We start from the raw sequence: 19,356 nt of genomic DNA on the forward strand, positions 1-19,356 counted from the left end.
CTCCAGTTGGCCTGGAACTTCACCAAGTAGGCTAGTCTAGCTGACCAGTAAAGTCCAGGAATCTGCTTGTTTCTGCCTCCTGTCATGCCAATGCTGGGGTTACAGGATGTACTACCTAGCCAGCTTGTTATTTGGATTCCAGCATTTCCAAACTCAGGTCCTCTTCAATATAAAGCAAGTAGTACCTCTGGAACAGTCTCCCCAGCCATGAACTTGAGCTTTCTAAACTAAAATCAAGGATTGAATGAAAACATTTTAGACCATTCTCCCAGAAGAATTAATGCACGTTCAAATAGCATGTACATAACCATGTCAAAGATTATGAAGGACAGACCAAAATTCAACCAACATATAGCTATTACCATGCAGCAATTGCCTAAGTGACCCACATTCTTCTCTAAGGAATAGAACTCTGTTATATAGTGTGTGTGGAATGTTCTTGGGCTATAATCTACTTGGTGGATTCCAGGCCATTGAAAGACCCTATCTCAAAAAGCAAACTGGACAGCTCCTGAGAAATGTCTCTGGAGATTGTCTTCTGGCCTCCATGTACATTTGTGTTAACACACACACACACACACACACACACACACACACACACACACACACACACACACACACAATTGGTGTTATTGCTATGATGAAATACCATAACCAAAAGCAACTTGAGGAGGAAAAGGTTTATTTGGCTTACATATTCTGAATCATAGCCCATTGATGGCAACTGAGGCAGGAATCTGGAAGCAGGAGCTGGAAGCAGGCCATGGAGGAATGCTGCTTACTGACTTACTGCTTATGGCTTGCTCAGCCTACTATTTTATAGAACCCCGGACCATCAACCCAGGGGTGGCCTCATCCACAGTAGGCTGGACCCTCCCACACCAATCACTAATTAAAGAAAATGCCCTTCAGACTTGTTACAGACCAATGTTAGGGAGGCAGTTTCTCAATTGAGGTTCCTTCTCAGATGCATGTAGCTTGTGTGTCAAGTTGACATAAAAACGAGCCTGCCCAAGCTCCAAAAAACGTAAAATGTAAAATGATTGTATATGTCAAGGAGCTTTAAAATAATAATAATAATAATTTACTTTCTTTCTCCTTTTCTCAGTTTTCTGTTTGGCTTTTGAGACAGTCTTTCTGTGTAGCTCAGGCTGGCCTAGAACTCTTAATCCTCCTGTCTTAGCCTCCTGAGTGCCAGAATTATGGGCAGGCACCATTCTCTGTGCTCAGCTTACTCTAGTAATTCTAAAAATGGGAGTGGTAAGAGACAATAATTCTTTTTGAAAACCTGCTCTTTATCGTGTATTTCATTTTACCTGAAGCATAAACACACATAAAGAAGAAAATAAAACAGTCTACAGTTCTGTTCTCACAAATTCTTACTCTAGCAGTCCTGACAATATTTATGCACATGGGTATTTTCTTGTCTTATGTTTTTATGCCTTTTTGAGTATAGATGAAATAAACTTGTTTACTCCTTTATTGTTATAGACACTGTGGATGGCAGGGAAGAGAAGCCTGCTGCTTCTGATTCTTCTGGAAAACAGTCTACTCAGGTTATGGCAGCAAGCATGTCAGCTTTTGATCCTCTAAAAAACCAAGATGAAATCAACAAAAATGTCATGTCAGCATTTGGGTTAACAGATGACCAGGTTTCAGGTAGGTCAATTCCTTTCTCTTATTTCCCTTCTTTCCTGGATATGGTGAAATACTAATCTTAATTTAGCCAGTTATTTAAGTTCCTATAAAAAAAGGAAATGCATGATTTCAGCACCCCCAAAGAGATTTATTTTGCCCTTTCCAGTCCATAGCACTCTTTCCACCTTAAAGAATAACTACAGTTTGTTTCAGCTAAATTTTGCTAAAAGCAGTATTTTCAGATTTAAAAAAACAAAGCCGTTTTATTTAAAAAACTTGCAGATTTTTTGTAGGATTCAAATTGCATTTGGTAGGTTTTGCTATCTCTTCTGATCTTAGGATATGAAACAGATTTCTGGTTAATATATTTTATGCAAGTTAAGTTTTCAGCTTTAAAACAGTACTTGTGATTCACTCTCTCCTCTTAGTTTTTGTCAATATTATTCCTGTTTTTCTTTGGGGATCCTTATCACACATTCATTGCTGAACCCTTCATGTTTTTATTGGCTGCTTTCCTGTTTTATAGTATGTGTCGTATTTTGTTGTTTCTACCTGTCTTGCAGTTTTTCATTGTAAAGTGGACATTTTTATTAGTGTATCTTTCTGACTTTTTTGGTTTTTGATGTTTTTATTATTTTTTTTTCTAAGAGCTTTGCTATTGCCCTTCCAGATTTAAGCTACTGGGGACAGTAGCTTGATCTCTGTTTGTCAGCAGTGGATTCTGCTTTCTTTCCTTTTCGTTTTTCATCCTGAGCCCACTTGGAGTAACCCCCATTCCTGAAACAGACGAGTGACTAAAGATTTGGGCATAGTTTATAATTATTTTAGTCCAGGTAATTAGCCCTTCAGTGACAGGGAGTTTCACCTGTATTTCCAGCTCCTTGTCCAACCATGAAGTTGCTAATATGATGGTTTTCTGCCATTGAAGCTACAGAGGTCAAGTTTTGAAATTCTTAATTCACTGTGTTTCTCCTGGGTAAACTATTCTGGTTTCAGTGACATTTGATTGACAGTAGTTATTTTAAATAATTGTTTTCTTCTGATTTGATCAAGTTTTTGCTACCTGGTGAACGGATTACTGGAACCATTTACTTTGCCATTTTCAGCAGTCAGAGAATTTATTTGGTGTTTTCATTTTAATTTTCTTGGAAACTTTTGTTTCCAAGAAACAATGTGGGATCATTCACTGAAGAAAATTGTGTTAGATTTTGAGGCAACAGTTGAATATATTACTTGTTCTTGGCAAAAGACAAACAAATGGTACATCTGAAAAACATGTAGAGGACTGCAATATGAACTACTGTTTCAGCTACTTCACATGTAAGGAAATGCTGTGTGAACGCCTGCCTTGAGACTTGAGTGTCATATGTCAGACCAGAATATTATGATTATGATTTCTAGTATATGAAGACCATTTTCATGTGGATTTGTGCACTTAGTTATCATACACTTAGTTGTCTTCATATTGACAGCAACCAGAGTAATTTCTAAATTCTCATGTGTGATATGGTCAGGGGAGGAAATAGCTACCATAGTAATACCATTCATTCATGAAGAGAATGAATGAAGTATTAGAAAAACAGCATGAACAACAGTTATAAACTTCATACAAGACAGAAGAGCCAAGCACTGAGTATTTTTAGGATTAATAGTATAGTACCTTCTTTAGGGAAAGAGTGTGTGTGTGTGTGTGTGTGTGTGTGTGTGTGTGTGTGTGTGTGTGTGTGTATGTATGTATGTACAAGTAAAGTGGCGGTAAACCAGTCAGCCTTACATTTTAATTTGGTAATCAGCTTTCCCATTACTGTAACCCAATGTAGATTCTCATTAGTACTTGACTATTAAGGGGCAAACCATATGCCTAAAATGGTGGTATATCAGCTTTGTCTTGCAGTGACAAAATGCCTAAGAAAATAACTTGGCAGTGGTTCTCAATCTGTGGGTTATGACCCCTTTGGGGATTGCATATCAGATGCCCTGAATATTTACATTACAATTCATAACAGCAAAATTACATTTATGAAGTAACAATGAAATAAGTTTATCGCTGGTGTTACCACAACTATGAGGAACTGTTTTAAAGGGTTGTAGTATTAGGAAGGTTGGAAGCCACTGACTTAGGGGGGGAAAGGGATGTATTTTGGTTTGTTGTCCCAGAAATCTCAGTTCACAGTCCATTGGCTCCATTAGCTTCACCCTGAAACAAGGCAAAGCACCATAGGGGCTGAGAAGGCTGTTTACTTTGTGGTGGTCAGGAAGCAAATGAACAAGTAAAAGGGGCTAGAGACAAGATAAGATTATTGAAGTACTTGCTCTCAAGAACCCACTCCTTTTTACCTTCTAGTAGCCTACCCAAATATCAGTTTTTCAGTGGGATAATCCAGTTAGTACGAGGTCCGAGCAGTTTTGTTTCAGACACTTCTTAAAAGTCCATCAGCCTTGGTCTTTGGTGACATTTTCAATTCAAACCATGATAAATTCTGAGGACAGCACTAGAGCAGTTAGAGACTGCTTCAGGGAAAGCCTGTTAATAAGTGAGTATTTAAGTCAAGCTTTAAAGTGGTAATTGCTTTTAAAAGATTTGACTGTAAGATCTCTTTAACTCAGAACCCTTCCGAGTAACCTTACTCGTGTTTTTTACATAATTGAGAGAGATTCAGTAACCTGCCCGAAGTCAACAGTCACTGTTAGCTTTGGCAGTGCAGCCTAAGTTATTGAACTCCAAAAACTCTTTATATCACTCCTTTGTGTTGCTAAAGTAACCTAAAGGAGTAAGCTATCTGTAGTTATCTTCCAATAATATACTTATTGACTGTCATGTATTAGAACTGTACAGAGAATCTACATTTTCTGTACTAGCTTCTGTGTTTCTTATCATGGCTGGTGTAAGTAGAGTCCTAGGCTTTGTGGAAGCAGAAAAGAACCAGAGCATGACCAAAGTTCTTAAAATCTTAAGGAAATTGGGACCTGTGTGAAAATACAAAGTAGAACTCAGTGTAGCTCATAATAAAAGTAAGCCATTCCCGCTTGGGAATCAAGTTAAAAGGCTTTTATTAGGATTGTAACTAGATTTGAAAAATGTCATTTACGTATGTGACTGTTGTAATTAATCATGGAGAGTGGAAGAATGGTGATGAGAGGAGGCAAAAAAAAAAATGATTAGATATCCTATGACACTATGGAGTGGGGTGTTTTAATTAAAAGAGGAACATGTGAGAAGACAAGTGAGAAATGTTTGGATCCCTGAATATAAACCAGGATGATGACATTGAACTTGTAGACAGTGGAGACCTGCTTAAGAAAGCAGCACTGTTTTTGGTAGACTGTAGATAGTTTTGATTTTGATGGGGAGGTTAGGATCAGGAATTGAGCATTTCACACATTGTAGGGAATGACTTCTAATTTTGACGTTGGATTCTAAAGACTGGAGATGTGAAAATGTAGAGCACATAAGCTTAGTGTATTCTTGGTGATTTGGTTGTTGCATGGTGATTTATTTCATTAACCTGTACTCCTAATTGTGCTTGTAGGGAAAGGCCTTGGGCAGGGTCATTAACTGACTTTTCATGACCATCCAGGGCCACCCAGTGCTCCTGCAGAAGACCGTTCAGGAACTCCTGACAGTATTGCTTCTTCCTCCTCAGCAGCGCACCCACCAGCCGTTCAGCCACAGCAACCTCCATATACAGGAGCTCAGACACAAGCAGGTCAGATTGAAGGTAAAATAGCATTCGGAGCCCATGTGTGGGAAGGGATGTGTAGAAGTGTTTATTGAAGCATTATTGGGAGTGGCAACCCATTTACATAGGCAATCCCACTGTCTACACAATGTAAAATGGTTTTATTTACTGACATGGTGTAATTTGTTGTCATGGAACCAAATAATATATTGGGTATGTTTCTGGAGTATTGAAAATTAGAAAAAAGGGATGAAAAATGTTTAAGTTAATATAAATACAAATGACTTTATAGTCTCCCCTCCAAAAACTGTACATTTTCTGTCACTTAAAAAGGTTTCAGATAGACACAATGGAGCACAATTTTAGTTAAATAATGTAGATTGTTTATTTGGTTAGCAGTGCATTTTAACTCAATTTTTTTTCCTCTCCAAATTATGTGTCCTCAGTGCACATTTTACTTTAAAGCAGTAAACACCAGGTGGTGCTTTAAAAATTTGTACCAAAGGGTCAGTTGGTGACAATTGGTGTATAATAATAATAATAATAATAATAATAATAAAAGTTCTTAGTACCTAAAGCAAGTGATTGAAGTTAGCATTTGCATTAAAACCAAAGCTATAGCCGAAGATGAGCTGTGACTAGAATCCTTTTGTACTGTGGTGATACTTTTCATGCTTGTCCCTGGATTAGTATGAGTCTTTGGGGGGACTAGCTGGGACTAGTCTGAAGAGTGGTTTAATAAGATTTTTTTTTTGACTAGTTTGTTTATTTTAAAGGATCCATAAGTAATCAAAACCATTTACAATACATACAGAAGAATCTAAACAGCATTCAGACTATGCCCTTCAGGAAAGATTAAAGAAAGACAAGGCTATAGCTTAGAAATGATAATTTACAGGTTCAGTGAAAAGTTTTAGGTCATGGCTCACTAAAAAAAAAATGATGTCTAAATAAAACTGAAATAAACAGATACAGTTCAGTGGTTTTTCTTGCATATATAATCTTTAATCTTGGGAGCAGGGCATTTTTATTCAGTGGTCCAGTTGGCAGATATTAGGTACTTAATATGCTTAATGAATAAATGAATGAATTAGTGAATTCGAATAATTTCAATCTCTTCAAAACTCTTGACAAATTGCAACATTTACAGTATTTTTTTGCAGATTTTTTTAATTTGAGTTAGAAACAATATTGTTTTACATGTCAGTCCCAGTTCCCTCTTCCTCCCCTCAACTAAAACCCTGCCTATCACAAGAATTCTTATGTTAAGTCTTTTCTCCACCAACTATAGTTAGTCTTACTCTGCAGCCAGAACTAGACCTGAAGTGGATATGGGTTCAAGTGGAAGGCAGAGGAGGAGGACAAAGAGTGTAACAGCTGTGTTAGGTGAACTAAAAGCTGCTGAAGTGAAGCACTGCTATAGGTCATTGAGAAGAATTGTACAAAGTAAGGTCAGTGAGCAGGAGTGAGACATTTGGAACATTTTAAACATAGTATGTGCCAGTTCAAACTAGCTGCAGTTTCAGTAGCTCATTTGCTACATCTTGTGGGCTCTTGTGTTGGATATGATACAGCTAACAATAAGTGATGCGGCTACTTTAGTGAATACTTTTTGATATACAATGTATACATTTTATACATTGCCAATTATTTAGATCAACTCCCAGTTGTATTTTGAGCAGAATTATCAACAGAAAGCATGACTTAATTGGTTAACATAATCTCTTATGAAATTAATGACTTAAAATTAAGAATTACAAGTTATTAAATGAATACTATAAATACCATATTTTCTCCACAAGCATTTTTTTTTACTGTTGACTGTAATTTTAATTATCTTCTTCAGTTGGAAGGCTCAGGCTTATAGTTCACTGGCCAAGAACATACCTAGCTTATGTGAGGTCCTAGGTTTAATTTGAAAAGTGAAAACCTAGAGGCAAACCAATCTTTATTTTTGAGTTCAACCTGCTCTGACTTATGTAGTTAGTTCCAGACCAGCCAGGGCTACATAGTGAGACACTTATATCAAAAATAAGTAAATAGTAAAATAAAAAGGGTCTTGAGAAGATAGTTCTATTTCAGTTAATGATGAAATACTGTCGGAGAAATGTCATTTAGATAACTTTGGCCTGTGTAAACCCCATAGAGCGGTGGTTCTCAACCTTCCTAATGTTCCTCATGTTGTTGTGACCCCCAGTGATAAAATTATTTTTGCTGCTACTTCATAACTGTAATGAATTGTAATGTAAATATCCATGTTTCCCTGTGGTTTTGGGGGGGTCACAACCCACAGGTTGAGAAACACTGCCATAGAGCATGTTTATATTAACAAAGGTGGCTACAACATCACTAAGTGATACAACACAGTGTATTACACAGTGAGTGGCAATGTTGAAAATAACTTGAGAAAATAAAAGGACGATGTTTTGTAATTTGATAGATTCTACAAATGAAATGACTTGTAATGAGAAAAGTGCTATGAACCATTAGAGAGGTATTGCTAACAGATAAAGATATGTGAAACTGTACATGGCAGGGTATTTGTCCCCTTTCTCTGATTACTTACCTGGTGGCATGTAGTTTTTAGAATGTATTTTCTGGAGTTTATGAAGTGGTAACCACTAGAGTAACATCATATACATACCTGCTCCCAGCTAACATTCTTAGCAACTCATATATAGTAGAACAAGTAGTCACCCTTCTTAATTTATTCTTGTCTTCGTAGACATTTAAAGGATAACAAATATATTGTATATTACTATTCAATGTGTTTTTGTATTAAATTGGGAGGTAATATAAAGGTGTCCTAAAAATATTTTTTTGCAAAGTTAAACCCTCCTTTTCTGTTTGTATTTTCTTTCATAGGTCAAATGTACCAACAATACCAGCAGCAGGCTGGCTACGGGGCACAGCAGCCTCAGGCTCCTCCTCAGCAGTACGGTATTCAGTATTCAGGTGAGTAGCTGTTAAAAGGGAGTTAATTTGCAGCTTTTGATCCGTCTCCATATTCATTTAATTTTACATTCTTCCTCCTAAGTACATTGTCACAATACGTGTTAAGTACTTATTGAGGAAGCAATACTTATTTACATTGTCATGTTTTATCAAGTCAGCATTTTATGTTTTCAGTGAGCAGTTATGATGTAATGAGAGAGATGATTCTGCAGTAATGTTTGTAAAACATTTTATGCTACAGATTAACAATATAAACTCTTAGATAACTTCAAGTTGAGAAAAATTAAGATTTTCTTCTTTATCTGTACCACTCATAATTCTAGGGTATTCTTAGTATTTGTAGGTACATTAACAATTTCCCCACATATGCAGAAGTGAACTTAATAAAAACTAAAATTACTTGGATAGTTAAGCCTGTTGAAAATATACAAAACAAAGAACATATTTACAGTGGAATTCAGGCAAGTAAGAATATTTAGATGTTTGAACCGTGCTGTCAGATCAGGTGACACAGTTGTCATCTGACCCTGGAATTTCAAACACATGGCATGTCCAGATCATCTGAGGAGCTTTTTTGTAGCTGGGTCCCATTCCCATACACTTTTGAGTATTATTTTGTTTTGGTTTTACAATTTGTCCACTGAAGATATGATATGATGAATTGGTTTGGTTATAATTTAGGTACTTTTTCCAGTTATCAGAGTGTCTATCCACCTTGTTATATATAATCAAAGACTAAGATAACTTCTATAAATTAAATCTTAACAATATTCTATTTTGAAGGTTTTGTGTTATTAAAGTGTAAGTATAGCTCAACAGGTTATAGATATAACTAGATAGATAGATACAGCTATAGTGCAAATCTGCTACTACCTGGTTTTGTAGGAAGCTTTATTAGAACACTCCGTCCTGCTTGTTTCTCACTTGGCCTTGTTGCCATTGCTGATATATTTTGGCACTGAACTGACAGAGTAGAGTGAGTTGTTACAACAGTGAGAGAAGCAATGTAGCCCACAAAACCTAAAATATTTACTATCTGGCCCCTTATAGGAAAAGAGGCTGAACCTTCATCTTTTATTGGTGCGGACAGTTGCTGATTGCTGACCTAGACTACAAAATTTTGTCAGTAATTAAATTTGGTATATTTTTTTACACATTCAGTAATTGTTTGGATTGTATTTGCTGTAGAGTGATTTTTACATTATAGGTCTAATTTCAAAATATAGATGGAGTGAATTTAAAGGAAATGTTACTTTTTTTTAGTGTTGTCCTTTTAAATTAAAAAATGTCTGTGGTTCAAATTACAGAATGTATAGAAATAATAAGCTGCCAGAGCTGAAGAGAGAGTGTCATCATCTGACCTAGGAGATGCTTTCCAAAGCTCATTGTACTTCAAGACCTCCTGAGCGCTTCTTAACCCGGGCCCGAGTCCTTTTGACTTGGGTTTGCTTGGAGGTCATTGTATAGCCAGGGTGAAACCCCACTGATCTTGTCCCTACTCACTCAAGACATGCAGATATTCATTCAGTGAGGGAGCTGGAATGAACCTTGTTCTCTTGACTTACACCATTTTATATTCTCCAGTTTAGAGCAGAGTGGTCAATATTTTAGGCTTAGTTGTAGATATTTATTGATTAAAAAAAGATACCTGTTACTTGCAGTTTGTGATAGTCTTCATGAAACATTCATTTTGGGAGTGGAGACAAGCAGATGTAATAGAGAAGGATTATGGTTGATAGCCCAGTAGATTGCAACCGAAATGGCATTGTTACCACTTACTGCTGTTTCCTGAAGTTTAGATTCCAGTTGCAGAATGAAAAGACATTTGTTTTGTTGTTCCTCCTTCAAGTGGGATAGTCATGTTCAATATAAAGAAGGTGTTCCACAAAAACTTACAGTAAAAAGTTACTCTTCAAAGGGGCTGGTGATTGGCTCAAGGTTGAGAGCTGCTTACAATCACCAGAAACTCCGGCTTTTGTGGGTGGGTGTGCACACACACATTTTTAAGCTTTGCATAGGAGAAATTAGGTGACATTTAAGATCTTAGCATAAATTATGTTAGTTTAGTATTCAGGTGCTACCATGAGTAAAATGCTTTGGATACTTGATATCTGAGCTTTCTCTTAGAAGTTTTAGTCAGGGTCTTCACTGAGTAAAATTTAGTGCTTTTCAAATTTCCTCTATTATTTCTGACCCGACTAGTCCTATTTATTTGACTTTGCCTGGACTTTGACTTTAGTGGTGCTGGTGGTAGTGACATTGACCAATCTCTGATACTTTTGGTTTGCCAGTTTTCCCTCTGACCTTTTCCAGTTTTGTTCATGGACTTTATCATAAAGGTTTCTTTCATAAGTAAATTTTGAACCCAGGTTCAAGGTGAGTTCAGAATATACTCAAATTCATTCAATCCTTTTTTTTCTAAATGCAGGGTTGTACATATTTTAATAATTGTCTTATGTATCTGGTATTTAATGCTGACAGGATTCCAGTCAATGGAGAGGTTTCATTGCAAGTAGCTGCAGGTGTGTTTCATGGTAGAGATAAAAGTTTTCAGTGAAGCAGATTTTGTTTTTAATTATATCCTAGTAAATAATGACTAGATATTGATTTTGTGGGGCAATGTGCTATGTTTTTTTGTTTGTTTGTTATGCCATACTAAGTCAAAATTTGAGTTTTAAAGGCAAAGTGTCAGATACCAAATATAAGACTTTAAGAAATGTAAAAATGGTACTTAGTAATTTTTCTTATTTATAGTGAATAAACTTTGAAACACTTCATTTTTATGAAGAGTATTTGTAACATTGTTTCATTTCTAAAGCAATTGTCTGTAATGTGTTTTCATGTGGTACTGTTAAATAGGACCACTCTCCAAACCTGATTAGTGGCTACTTTGCTTTTATGATTTTCACCTTAGCATAATTCTCTCACTATTTGAGATGGGGATTTGCTCAAGGGTTATTTAGTTTCAAAGCAATTGTAATGAAAAGACATATATAGAGAGTAACTTGAATTTTAGAATATAGATTTTAAAAATTGAAAAATTTTTATAAATACTTGGCCTTGAGATATTTTATGCTGGACTTACTACATACATGTTTGTGAATACATTTATTAAATTTTTAATCATTTTTGGTCCATAGCAGTAAGACTCTGGAAAACTGTCACCAAAAGAACCAAGACATATGTTACTTATTTTGCCTTTTCAGCTAGTTACAGCCAGCAGACTGGACCCCAACAACCTCAGCAGTTCCAGGGATATGGCCAACAACCAACTTCCCAGGCACCAGCTCCTGCCTTTTCTGGTCAGCCACAACAACTGCCTGCTCAACCACCACAGCAGTACCAGACGAGCACTTATCCTCCACAAACTTATACTACCCAAACATCTCAACCTGCTAATTATACTGTGCCCCCTGGCACTCAGCCTGGAATGGCTCCAAGCCAACCTGGTGCTTACCAACCAAGACCAGGTTTTACGCCATCTCCTGCAGGTACCATGACCACTCCTTCCAGTGGGCCTAACCCTTATGCCCGTAACCGTCCTCCTTTTGGTCAGGGCTATACCCAACCTGGACCCGGTTATCGATAAGGAGGTTCAGCTACACTAATGATGGCTAGTTGCCTCCCAAAAGACTACAATACTATTTTGTTTCAATTTGTACTGTATTGAAGTTCAAAAATTTTAAAAGCAGAGCAAGTTTTATGATATCATTGTTGCTGTTAATTGAAAGTATAATTTGCCGGGATACATACACAGAAAGACCAAAATGAACATTGTTTTCCTCCCCTGCTTAAAACTGTAGCAGCTTCTTAGTTATTTTGGAACACTACTCTTTCATGTAAAATGATTGGCTTTCTACTTCCCAGAGGATATTAAAAAGCTAGGCTAAGGTTCAGCCATCACACTTGGCTATTTACTATTAACATGATGTACTAAAAATAGAGCCCTTTGACAAGATGACTAGACATTATGTATAAAATGTAACATTGATAGGCTAATAAAGGTGATTGAATCTAATAGTGGTCTTGTAATTTAATTATTTCAGACATAAGGAAAATAGTCATCTTATTAGTATATGGTCTTCAAGCAAAATTTATGAAATTGATTTCCATTCGGGGAAAGAAATATATATAACAAACTTGACTTAGATTGTAAACACATTAGGGGTTTGGTAGCTCTTAATTTCCCGATTTTCCTTATGGAAATAAAGGTGCATTTACATATTGGCAAACTATTCAGAACATTTTAAAAAACATTTTTTTAGAAACCTACATCTTTTTATTGCAGAGTTTATATTTGCTTGAGAAATACAAAATGTAGCATTGATGAAACTAAGACATATTAAAATATACATACAGAGAGGTCATTTCAGGGCAGGCAATAATATTCTTGGCGCCTTCCTCCATACGAAAGAAAGCAATACCTTTTTTTTTTTTCATGAAAATGAGTCAGTTTTGTTACAGCTTGAGTAAACAGTGTCACAAAAACAACCTGTGAATACATTCATTCATTCATGGCCTTAGTGTATAAATATATAATATATCCTATGAAACAACAGCATTTTACCATGCATTATCTTTTCATGCTGACTTCACACTCAGGCTCTACATACAGCTTGAATAGAACCATAGAGCCGTTTAAAAGAATTGCTTAAAGAGTTTGAGAAAGTATTTTTAACGATTTATCATTTGACATGTCAGATTATCAGCTGTTTCTGGCTGAAATAAAATTATATGGGTTCAGATTTTTCTTTTTAGTAATTTTCTGGTAGCTTATGGAAAAGGTAGCATGAATATATAGCTATTTAAACTCAAAATCTGTTCATCTGATGCTAAAAAAATTGAAGTTTAACATAAATGTAAATATTAGAACCACTTTCTCTCACATGTATATGCTGAAGATTATTTGATCCAATAAGTTAAACCAAGTAGAGATTTATGGAATTAACTCACCAACAACACATACACATCAATAAAGTAAATACTTTTTATAAAGCATATTAAAGATTTTTGACATTAATCTTGTTATAAAAGTATCTGAAAACATTACAACAGTGATAAATAATATACAAATGATCTCTTAAAATATCATGAACAGGGAGCCAGCTTCCCTAAAAATGTTATTCTATTAATGTTAATATCTTGCTTTCTTAAAATGACTCTGTAAAACCTGATAAATCTTCTCAGTAATCTTTTCTAATAATAAACATCTAGTACTGCTATCAGTTAGACTGGAAACTTTTATACATAGTAAACAAAATAGCTTTGAATAGGTGTGACAAATACCATAGTATTTCCAACGGGTTCTTTGTTTCTTTTTTTTTTTTTTTTTTGCGATAATGAACCAGAAGTGCTTTGATTCCTGCATCTACCATTTTCCAGGTATTGTGGTCCCACATTCATACCACTGGACATAATTGATTTGGGTATGACCGCCTATTTCTCCAAATTGCACAGGTTCTTGGCGAACGGCTCTGAAATAGCCTAAGAGGAAAAAGTTTAGTTTAATAGAGCTTTCATTATCTTTGCCCGCACCATTCATAGTTACAAGGCTGTTTGGTGGCTGAAGATTATTCTGAGTGAAGCAAAGCCATTTAGAAAACTAGTGATTATAGAGAATCTGATGTTTATCCAGAAACACAAGGGCCCTAGGACTTGAAGTCTTGGCATTTGTCTTACTCTAAAGAGTGGTTTCAGGTCCTGTTATGTCCAAGTGCCTTGTAGAGGCATCTTTAAGAGGCTTGGTATTAGTGTTCATGGACAAATGTGTAACTGGGAACCTCAAATAATGAGGTGTTTGCTGAGTGATCTGGGAAGTTTCCACTTTTCTGTTCTGCTTAGGCAAGGATTAAGTTTTCAGTCCTAGTTATACAGCCTGCTGTTAGTATGTATTTAGGAAACTGCTGAGTATATTCACTTCTCAGATTATTTTAATTGCTTTATGTAGATATTTTTAAGGGAAATACTGTATTCCTTGTATAGTAGAAATAAATTTTTCTTAACAGTTTTTAAGGGAGCAAAAAAGATGATCAGGTATGTCCCATATGCCTAAAGCTGTGAGAGGCAACTGTGGTTGGGACAATATGAGTGATACAAACTTGGAAAAGATTTTGTTTATCTCAGAATAGATTTATATATTTAATTAAGTTTCTTCTTTCCCTAGTGGTAGAGGAGCACCACTGTAGCCTTTTCTGTCAGCTGATTGCTTTCTGTGCTAATCTGCAAAACCCTCTACTTTGGATGGCCAGAAAGCATACCTTCTTTGGTGGGTAACTGGTCAGAGGTGAGTTGCTGTCCTGTGCGGCCATCTAAAAATGAATCCACAAACTGGCAGTGATCTTCTCCGTGACCTCTCTGATCTCCTATGTTGTAAAACTTGCCTGAAGAACCAGAAGTGAAACAGTGTTCTCTTTAGTGTATGGCAATCCCATTATCAATTATTTCAAAGGATAGCTTTGCTTTGCTTTTCCTTCACTTCCCAGATTAAAGGCCACTAGCATCTGGAACTAGGAAAGTTTCCTAGCTGATATGCTTGCTTGTACTCTTACATCCTAATGTTCTCCTTTCTCCCTTCAGATCACAGTGACTTTTAAAAATGAAGTAATGTTATTACATCCATACTCTCGCCAGCAGTCGCCTATTATATTCAGAATACAATTTCTCCTTTACTAAATCTTAGCCTGAACTAGTAGGACTGACCAGTATGTCCTGCACTTTCTCTTTCCTGCACCTCTCCAGAGATCCTTTGTTCCTAGATTTTTCGTAGTTGATTTCTCCTCAAAATTTATTCTAAGCAGACATGATACCTTTGCAGACAGACCTTCCCTAAAACTCTTCAACTAAAGGAGCTTCCATTTCTGCTGAGCCATTCTGTCTAACCCTGTGTGACATTCTTAATTTATTTGTTTATTTATTGTGTCTCTCCTTCCTCTAGAGAGGAAGAGTTACTCTATATGAAAACAGGAATATGGTATTTGGTGCTTTGTCATCCACCAAACCCAGAATAATACCTGATGGATGAGTAGACCAAAGTCTTTCCACCATATGAATATAGAAGAAAACATTATAAATGAATATGGTGCAAGGGGTGTGAGCCCTTCTGACATTTGAAGGATGTCACAGTCCTTTTTTTTAATCATTTTTTTATTTGAATTAGAAATAAGATAGGATTTTGATTTCTTGGGTGGTCGTGACAGTACTGAGCTTTGCTGTGGAAGTGCCTGTCTGTTCTTTTAAGTTGATCATCATGTCACTGTTGTATGTGGCATTTTCATTATCTGTCTCCAAACTGTAGATCTTTAAGTCCTCATTTCTAAGATTGTTTTAACTATATCTGTAACATCTTATTCTGAAAGAAACTTCTATAAAGTGCTAGGTCTGAAACTCCATAGAAAGGCTAGGGTATTGGTACGTACCTGTGAGAGAGTCACTTAAATAAATCTTGTATCTAAGAGAGTTGCATAGCTGCACGCCGACAAATTTCTTATACCATGTCCTTTTAACATACTGCTTGCCTTTACAGTCTGAGTAAGAGTCTGAATTAAAGGGTCTTTCAGTCCAGATGGCATCTCTTCCTGCTGCAGGAGGAAAATACATGATTTGGGTTTAGTACTTAACCCTGAAGAACTAAAATCTTTACAACAAAAGCAGCCTTCGGAGTTATGCCAATTTGCTGATACCTCATTCCTTTAATACTGTAAATATTGGGAGCTGAAAATATTTGAAAGAGTTTAACAAACCCCAGTGTAAGTTTCTGTCACTAGTGAAATAAATCTCAGAGCAGTATCTTAGGTTCTTTTTTGCAACATAGTGTAAAATTTAATGTAAACAAATTAAACAGATTTTGAGTGGACTAGTATATCAGGGAAAGCAAATCTCAACACCTCCCCAATGGGTGACACCTCTTCTTTCTAGACAGAAAGGTAGGTGCTCAGCTCAAGTTCTGTGCTTGCTTAATTTAGAAATATATGTAGTCCCCATTGAGACTGGTACTCACCAGAAATCGGCTCACTCACTCTTGGGTCGGCTGAGGAGGAACAACACACAAAAGAGCCTGTTAGGTGAGGTTCTGCTATTGCAGTAGTAAGCTAAAGAAGATGGCTGTGTGCCCTTAGGTCTTGTTTGCATAATATTAAATCTTGCTGAAGACTGAATCTGAAAGTTTTGTTTTGGAAATGGTTGTTGATCACTCTTCAGCTACTCAGCTGCATCTTTTACACATGATTTGAGTAGATCTGAGTGTAGGTTGGTTTTTTTGTTTGTTTGTTTTTGTTTTTCGAGATAGGGTTTCTGGGTGTAGCTTTGGAGTCTGTCCTGGCACTCGCTCTGGAGACCAAGGTGGCCTCGAACTCAGAGATCCACCTGCCTCTGCCTCCCGAGTGCTGGGATTAAAGGTGTGTGCCACCAACGCCCGAAGTCTGAGCATAGGTTGTTATGCTAGTTTTTTTTTTTTTTCAAAAGCTTTCTCATTTAGTTTTATACAAAGTTACCAAAATGTGTAGTTTAAAGTTCTGTAAATTTGTCTGCATAGAGATTTCCTCTGTGGAACTGAAGCTTTGGAATGTGCAGATCGTTTCATAGAACTCAGGACTTCCTCCTCTGGGGCAGTGGGTGCACTTTATCCTGGGCATGTGAGGAAGCAATCGTGTACTAGGTTTTGGGGTATACATTACAGGTTTTCATTTTAATTTCTTTTCTGACATAAACCCTAAGTGAAGAAACATAGTGATAACTGTAAGTACCTTCCTCTATTAGCTTCTCATGGGTTTTTTTCAGAATTCAAGACCACTCTGGGTTTCAAATATGCTCCTGTGCAACCCTTGTGATTGTGTTCCTTCACGTCCATGTATGAGTACTGCTGACATGATTACCTGATTCAGTACTGAATGCCACGGTGTTGCTGGCAGGGCCCTCACCAAGTGGATTTTTGGGTTTCACCTGGAATTCATAGCTGTGTAAGAAGAAATAAAAATAACAGTAACATCTTTTTGAGGGTTTTAAGGAACAACATTTTCTTGATATACTAACTCCTGTTTCTTTCTCAACATCTTGTCTAATATTTCATATGAGAAAAACATTAACGAAAAGTTAGCCATCTTAAAATAACAAATTAGTAGAAATAACCAGTCAGGTTTACAATAACAAATTAGTAGAAATAACCAGTCAGGTTTACAATGGATATATGGGAAAGATATGCGGTGACCCACTCTGATTTGCTTCAGATGTCACCTGGAGAGCTCTTCTTGTTCTTCCCTGTCATCCCAGCAGAGGGTGGCAATGAGGAAAGTTTCTCTAAATGCAGATTATTTGTCCCACCTCTGCCACGGAGAATAAAAACTGGCCACTGGTTTTGAGAGATACTGGTTGCAATAATGGAAACACATGAGGGGAATGTGTCTTTGCAGTGCTGGTTGTCTCTCCTGGAACTTGGGTCTGATACAGATCACAGGGAGTCAGAGTGTCCAGAAAATGGGCTGTTAGCATCCTAAGAGCCTGAACACAAAGCTGAGACTTTGTTCCCACTCTACTCAGTAAGTCAGGCTCACACTGCTCAGGTCCTCTTTTATTTTATCTTATTTTTTAAAGTGTACTTGCTTTTGCTCTATCCCTAAGAGTGAGTCATAAAATTGTGCATAATTGGCACATCTTTTTCACAAGCTATAAAAACTTCAAATCCTCTTGAGAAAGCCAGAACTTAGTAGGGTAACATTTGTCTGAAACAGACTTCCTTCAGCAGAGGACTCGCCTGCATTTGCTCTCGGGCTTAAACAGCCTGAGTCAGCAGATAGTGTCGTGTGATCTTTGCAAGGTTTTCAGAAGATAAATTTCATGTTTGAGAAGTTTGCTCCAAAGTAAAAATGTAGAGCAAACAAGGTAAGTATTTTGTAAACAGGTGAGAAACAGAAGGGATGACAGTTCTCAGTTTGGTCAAGATGGTGCTAAAAACAAAAGGGAAGGGTCCTTGGAGTAAGTTTCTTTACTACTAACAGATCACTTCCAGATTCTAGTAGGACAGATTCCACTGTTGACAAGATAGGAACCACTTTTTTAAAGTCCTTACTATGTGTTATAATAATAATAATAATATAATCCAGCACACAAACCCCATGAGGTATGCTCCCAAAGTCTCATCTATTTCAGGACAGTGAAGTTTATAACTATTGTAATACTTTCACTTTTCCAAACTGGAAATATCTGTGAAATAGTATTAAAACTTTCCTTTAACTCATGAGGTCCCACCTCTCCCTAAAGAGCTATTGACAGCTAGTGGCTTCTGGGAAAGGGAGATTTGTCTTCCTTCAGTGGTGAAGCCAGTGTAAATTGTCCAGAGTCCAGTAAATAATCTCACATGCATATGCAAGCAACCTTAATTAAACTCAGTGGGTCATTTCTAAAAGATTAAAGTAGGGGGAGATTTTGATAAGAAGAAGAGGTACAGAGGGATTGGGGGCTATGAAGGGAAACTGGGAGATAATGTCAAAATTCATTGTATACTCATATGAACTTTTCAAAGAATAAGTTTTAAAACCCTTTTAATGTTGACTTCTCATATCTCTGTTTTGTCTGTAATGGTTATAATAGTAACCCTAATGTCCAAAACCACAATTTCATCTTTGTTATAGGTAATCCATGAAAATTGGGTTGTTCATGTTTGAATAGAGATTAATTAAAAGACCCCTAATCTGGAGGAGCAGAGAGACTGAATTAAAAAAAAAAAAAAAAAAACTTAATTCTTAAATACGGAAGTAAAAGCATTTTGAAAGCTAAAGAACTGATAGAAAGTGTTGTGCTATTTCTCATAAGAAAATGCCGGGCTGGGGAGATGACTCAGTGTGTAAAGTGAATGCCGTGAGAACCAGTATTCCAATCCCCAGCCCGGCACCCATATCAAGCAGGGCAGGGGATGGAGGGCAGCAGTGCATACAATCTGTAATCCCAAATTCAGTGCTCCTGTAGCATGAAGGGAAGTGAAAACAATAGAAACTCATAGGTCAGCTTGCATAGCCACAGAGCAGCAAACAACAAGAGAGACCTCTTAAAACAAAAAGCAAGGCTTAAGGCTCAGAGCTGTACTCTGTCCTCC

At 36.7% G+C, this 19,356-nt stretch overlaps 2 protein-coding genes across 7 annotated transcripts in view; one reads left to right on the forward strand and one right to left on the reverse strand.

Annotated features, from left to right (window-relative positions):
* Tfg (trafficking from ER to golgi regulator) overlaps window positions 1-12,288 on the forward strand; it is a 32,123-nt gene extending 19,835 nt beyond the window's left edge. For 2 of the 5 annotated variants that reach the window (XM_027412492.2, XM_035444461.1), the window contains exons 5-8: window positions 1,492-1,659; window positions 5,217-5,357; window positions 8,184-8,273; window positions 11,480-12,288. In XM_027412492.2, coding sequence (XP_027268293.1) covers window positions 1,492-1,659; window positions 5,217-5,357; window positions 8,184-8,273; window positions 11,480-11,862 — 782 coding nt within the window. In that variant the 3' untranslated portion in view covers window positions 11,863-12,288. Of the gene's footprint in view, window positions 1-1,491; window positions 1,660-5,216; window positions 5,358-8,183; window positions 8,274-9,323; window positions 9,396-11,479 lie in introns of all 5 variants that reach the window. The other 3 variants (XM_035444463.1, XM_035444464.1, XM_035444462.1) reach the window with 3 other exon arrangements.
* A 290-nt stretch (window positions 12,289-12,578) lies between these two features.
* Abi3bp (ABI family member 3 binding protein) overlaps window positions 12,579-19,356 on the reverse strand; it is a 202,736-nt gene continuing 195,958 nt past the window's right edge. For both annotated transcript variants that reach the window (XM_035444460.1, XM_035444459.1), the window contains 5 exons: window positions 17,144-17,223; window positions 16,270-16,299; window positions 15,689-15,850; window positions 14,531-14,653; window positions 12,579-13,757 (listed from right to left, as the gene is read on the reverse strand). In XM_035444460.1, the coding sequence (XP_035300351.1) occupies window positions 13,642-13,757; window positions 14,531-14,653; window positions 15,689-15,850; window positions 16,270-16,299; window positions 17,144-17,223 (511 nt within the window). In that variant the 3' untranslated portion in view covers window positions 12,579-13,641. The remainder of the gene's footprint in view (window positions 13,758-14,530; window positions 14,654-15,688; window positions 15,851-16,269; window positions 16,300-17,143; window positions 17,224-19,356) is intronic.

Source organism: Cricetulus griseus, chromosome 4 (assembly GCF_003668045.3).
Source record: "Cricetulus griseus strain 17A/GY chromosome 4, alternate assembly CriGri-PICRH-1.0, whole genome shotgun sequence".
Lineage (NCBI taxonomy): Eukaryota > Metazoa > Chordata > Mammalia > Rodentia > Cricetidae > Cricetulus > Cricetulus griseus.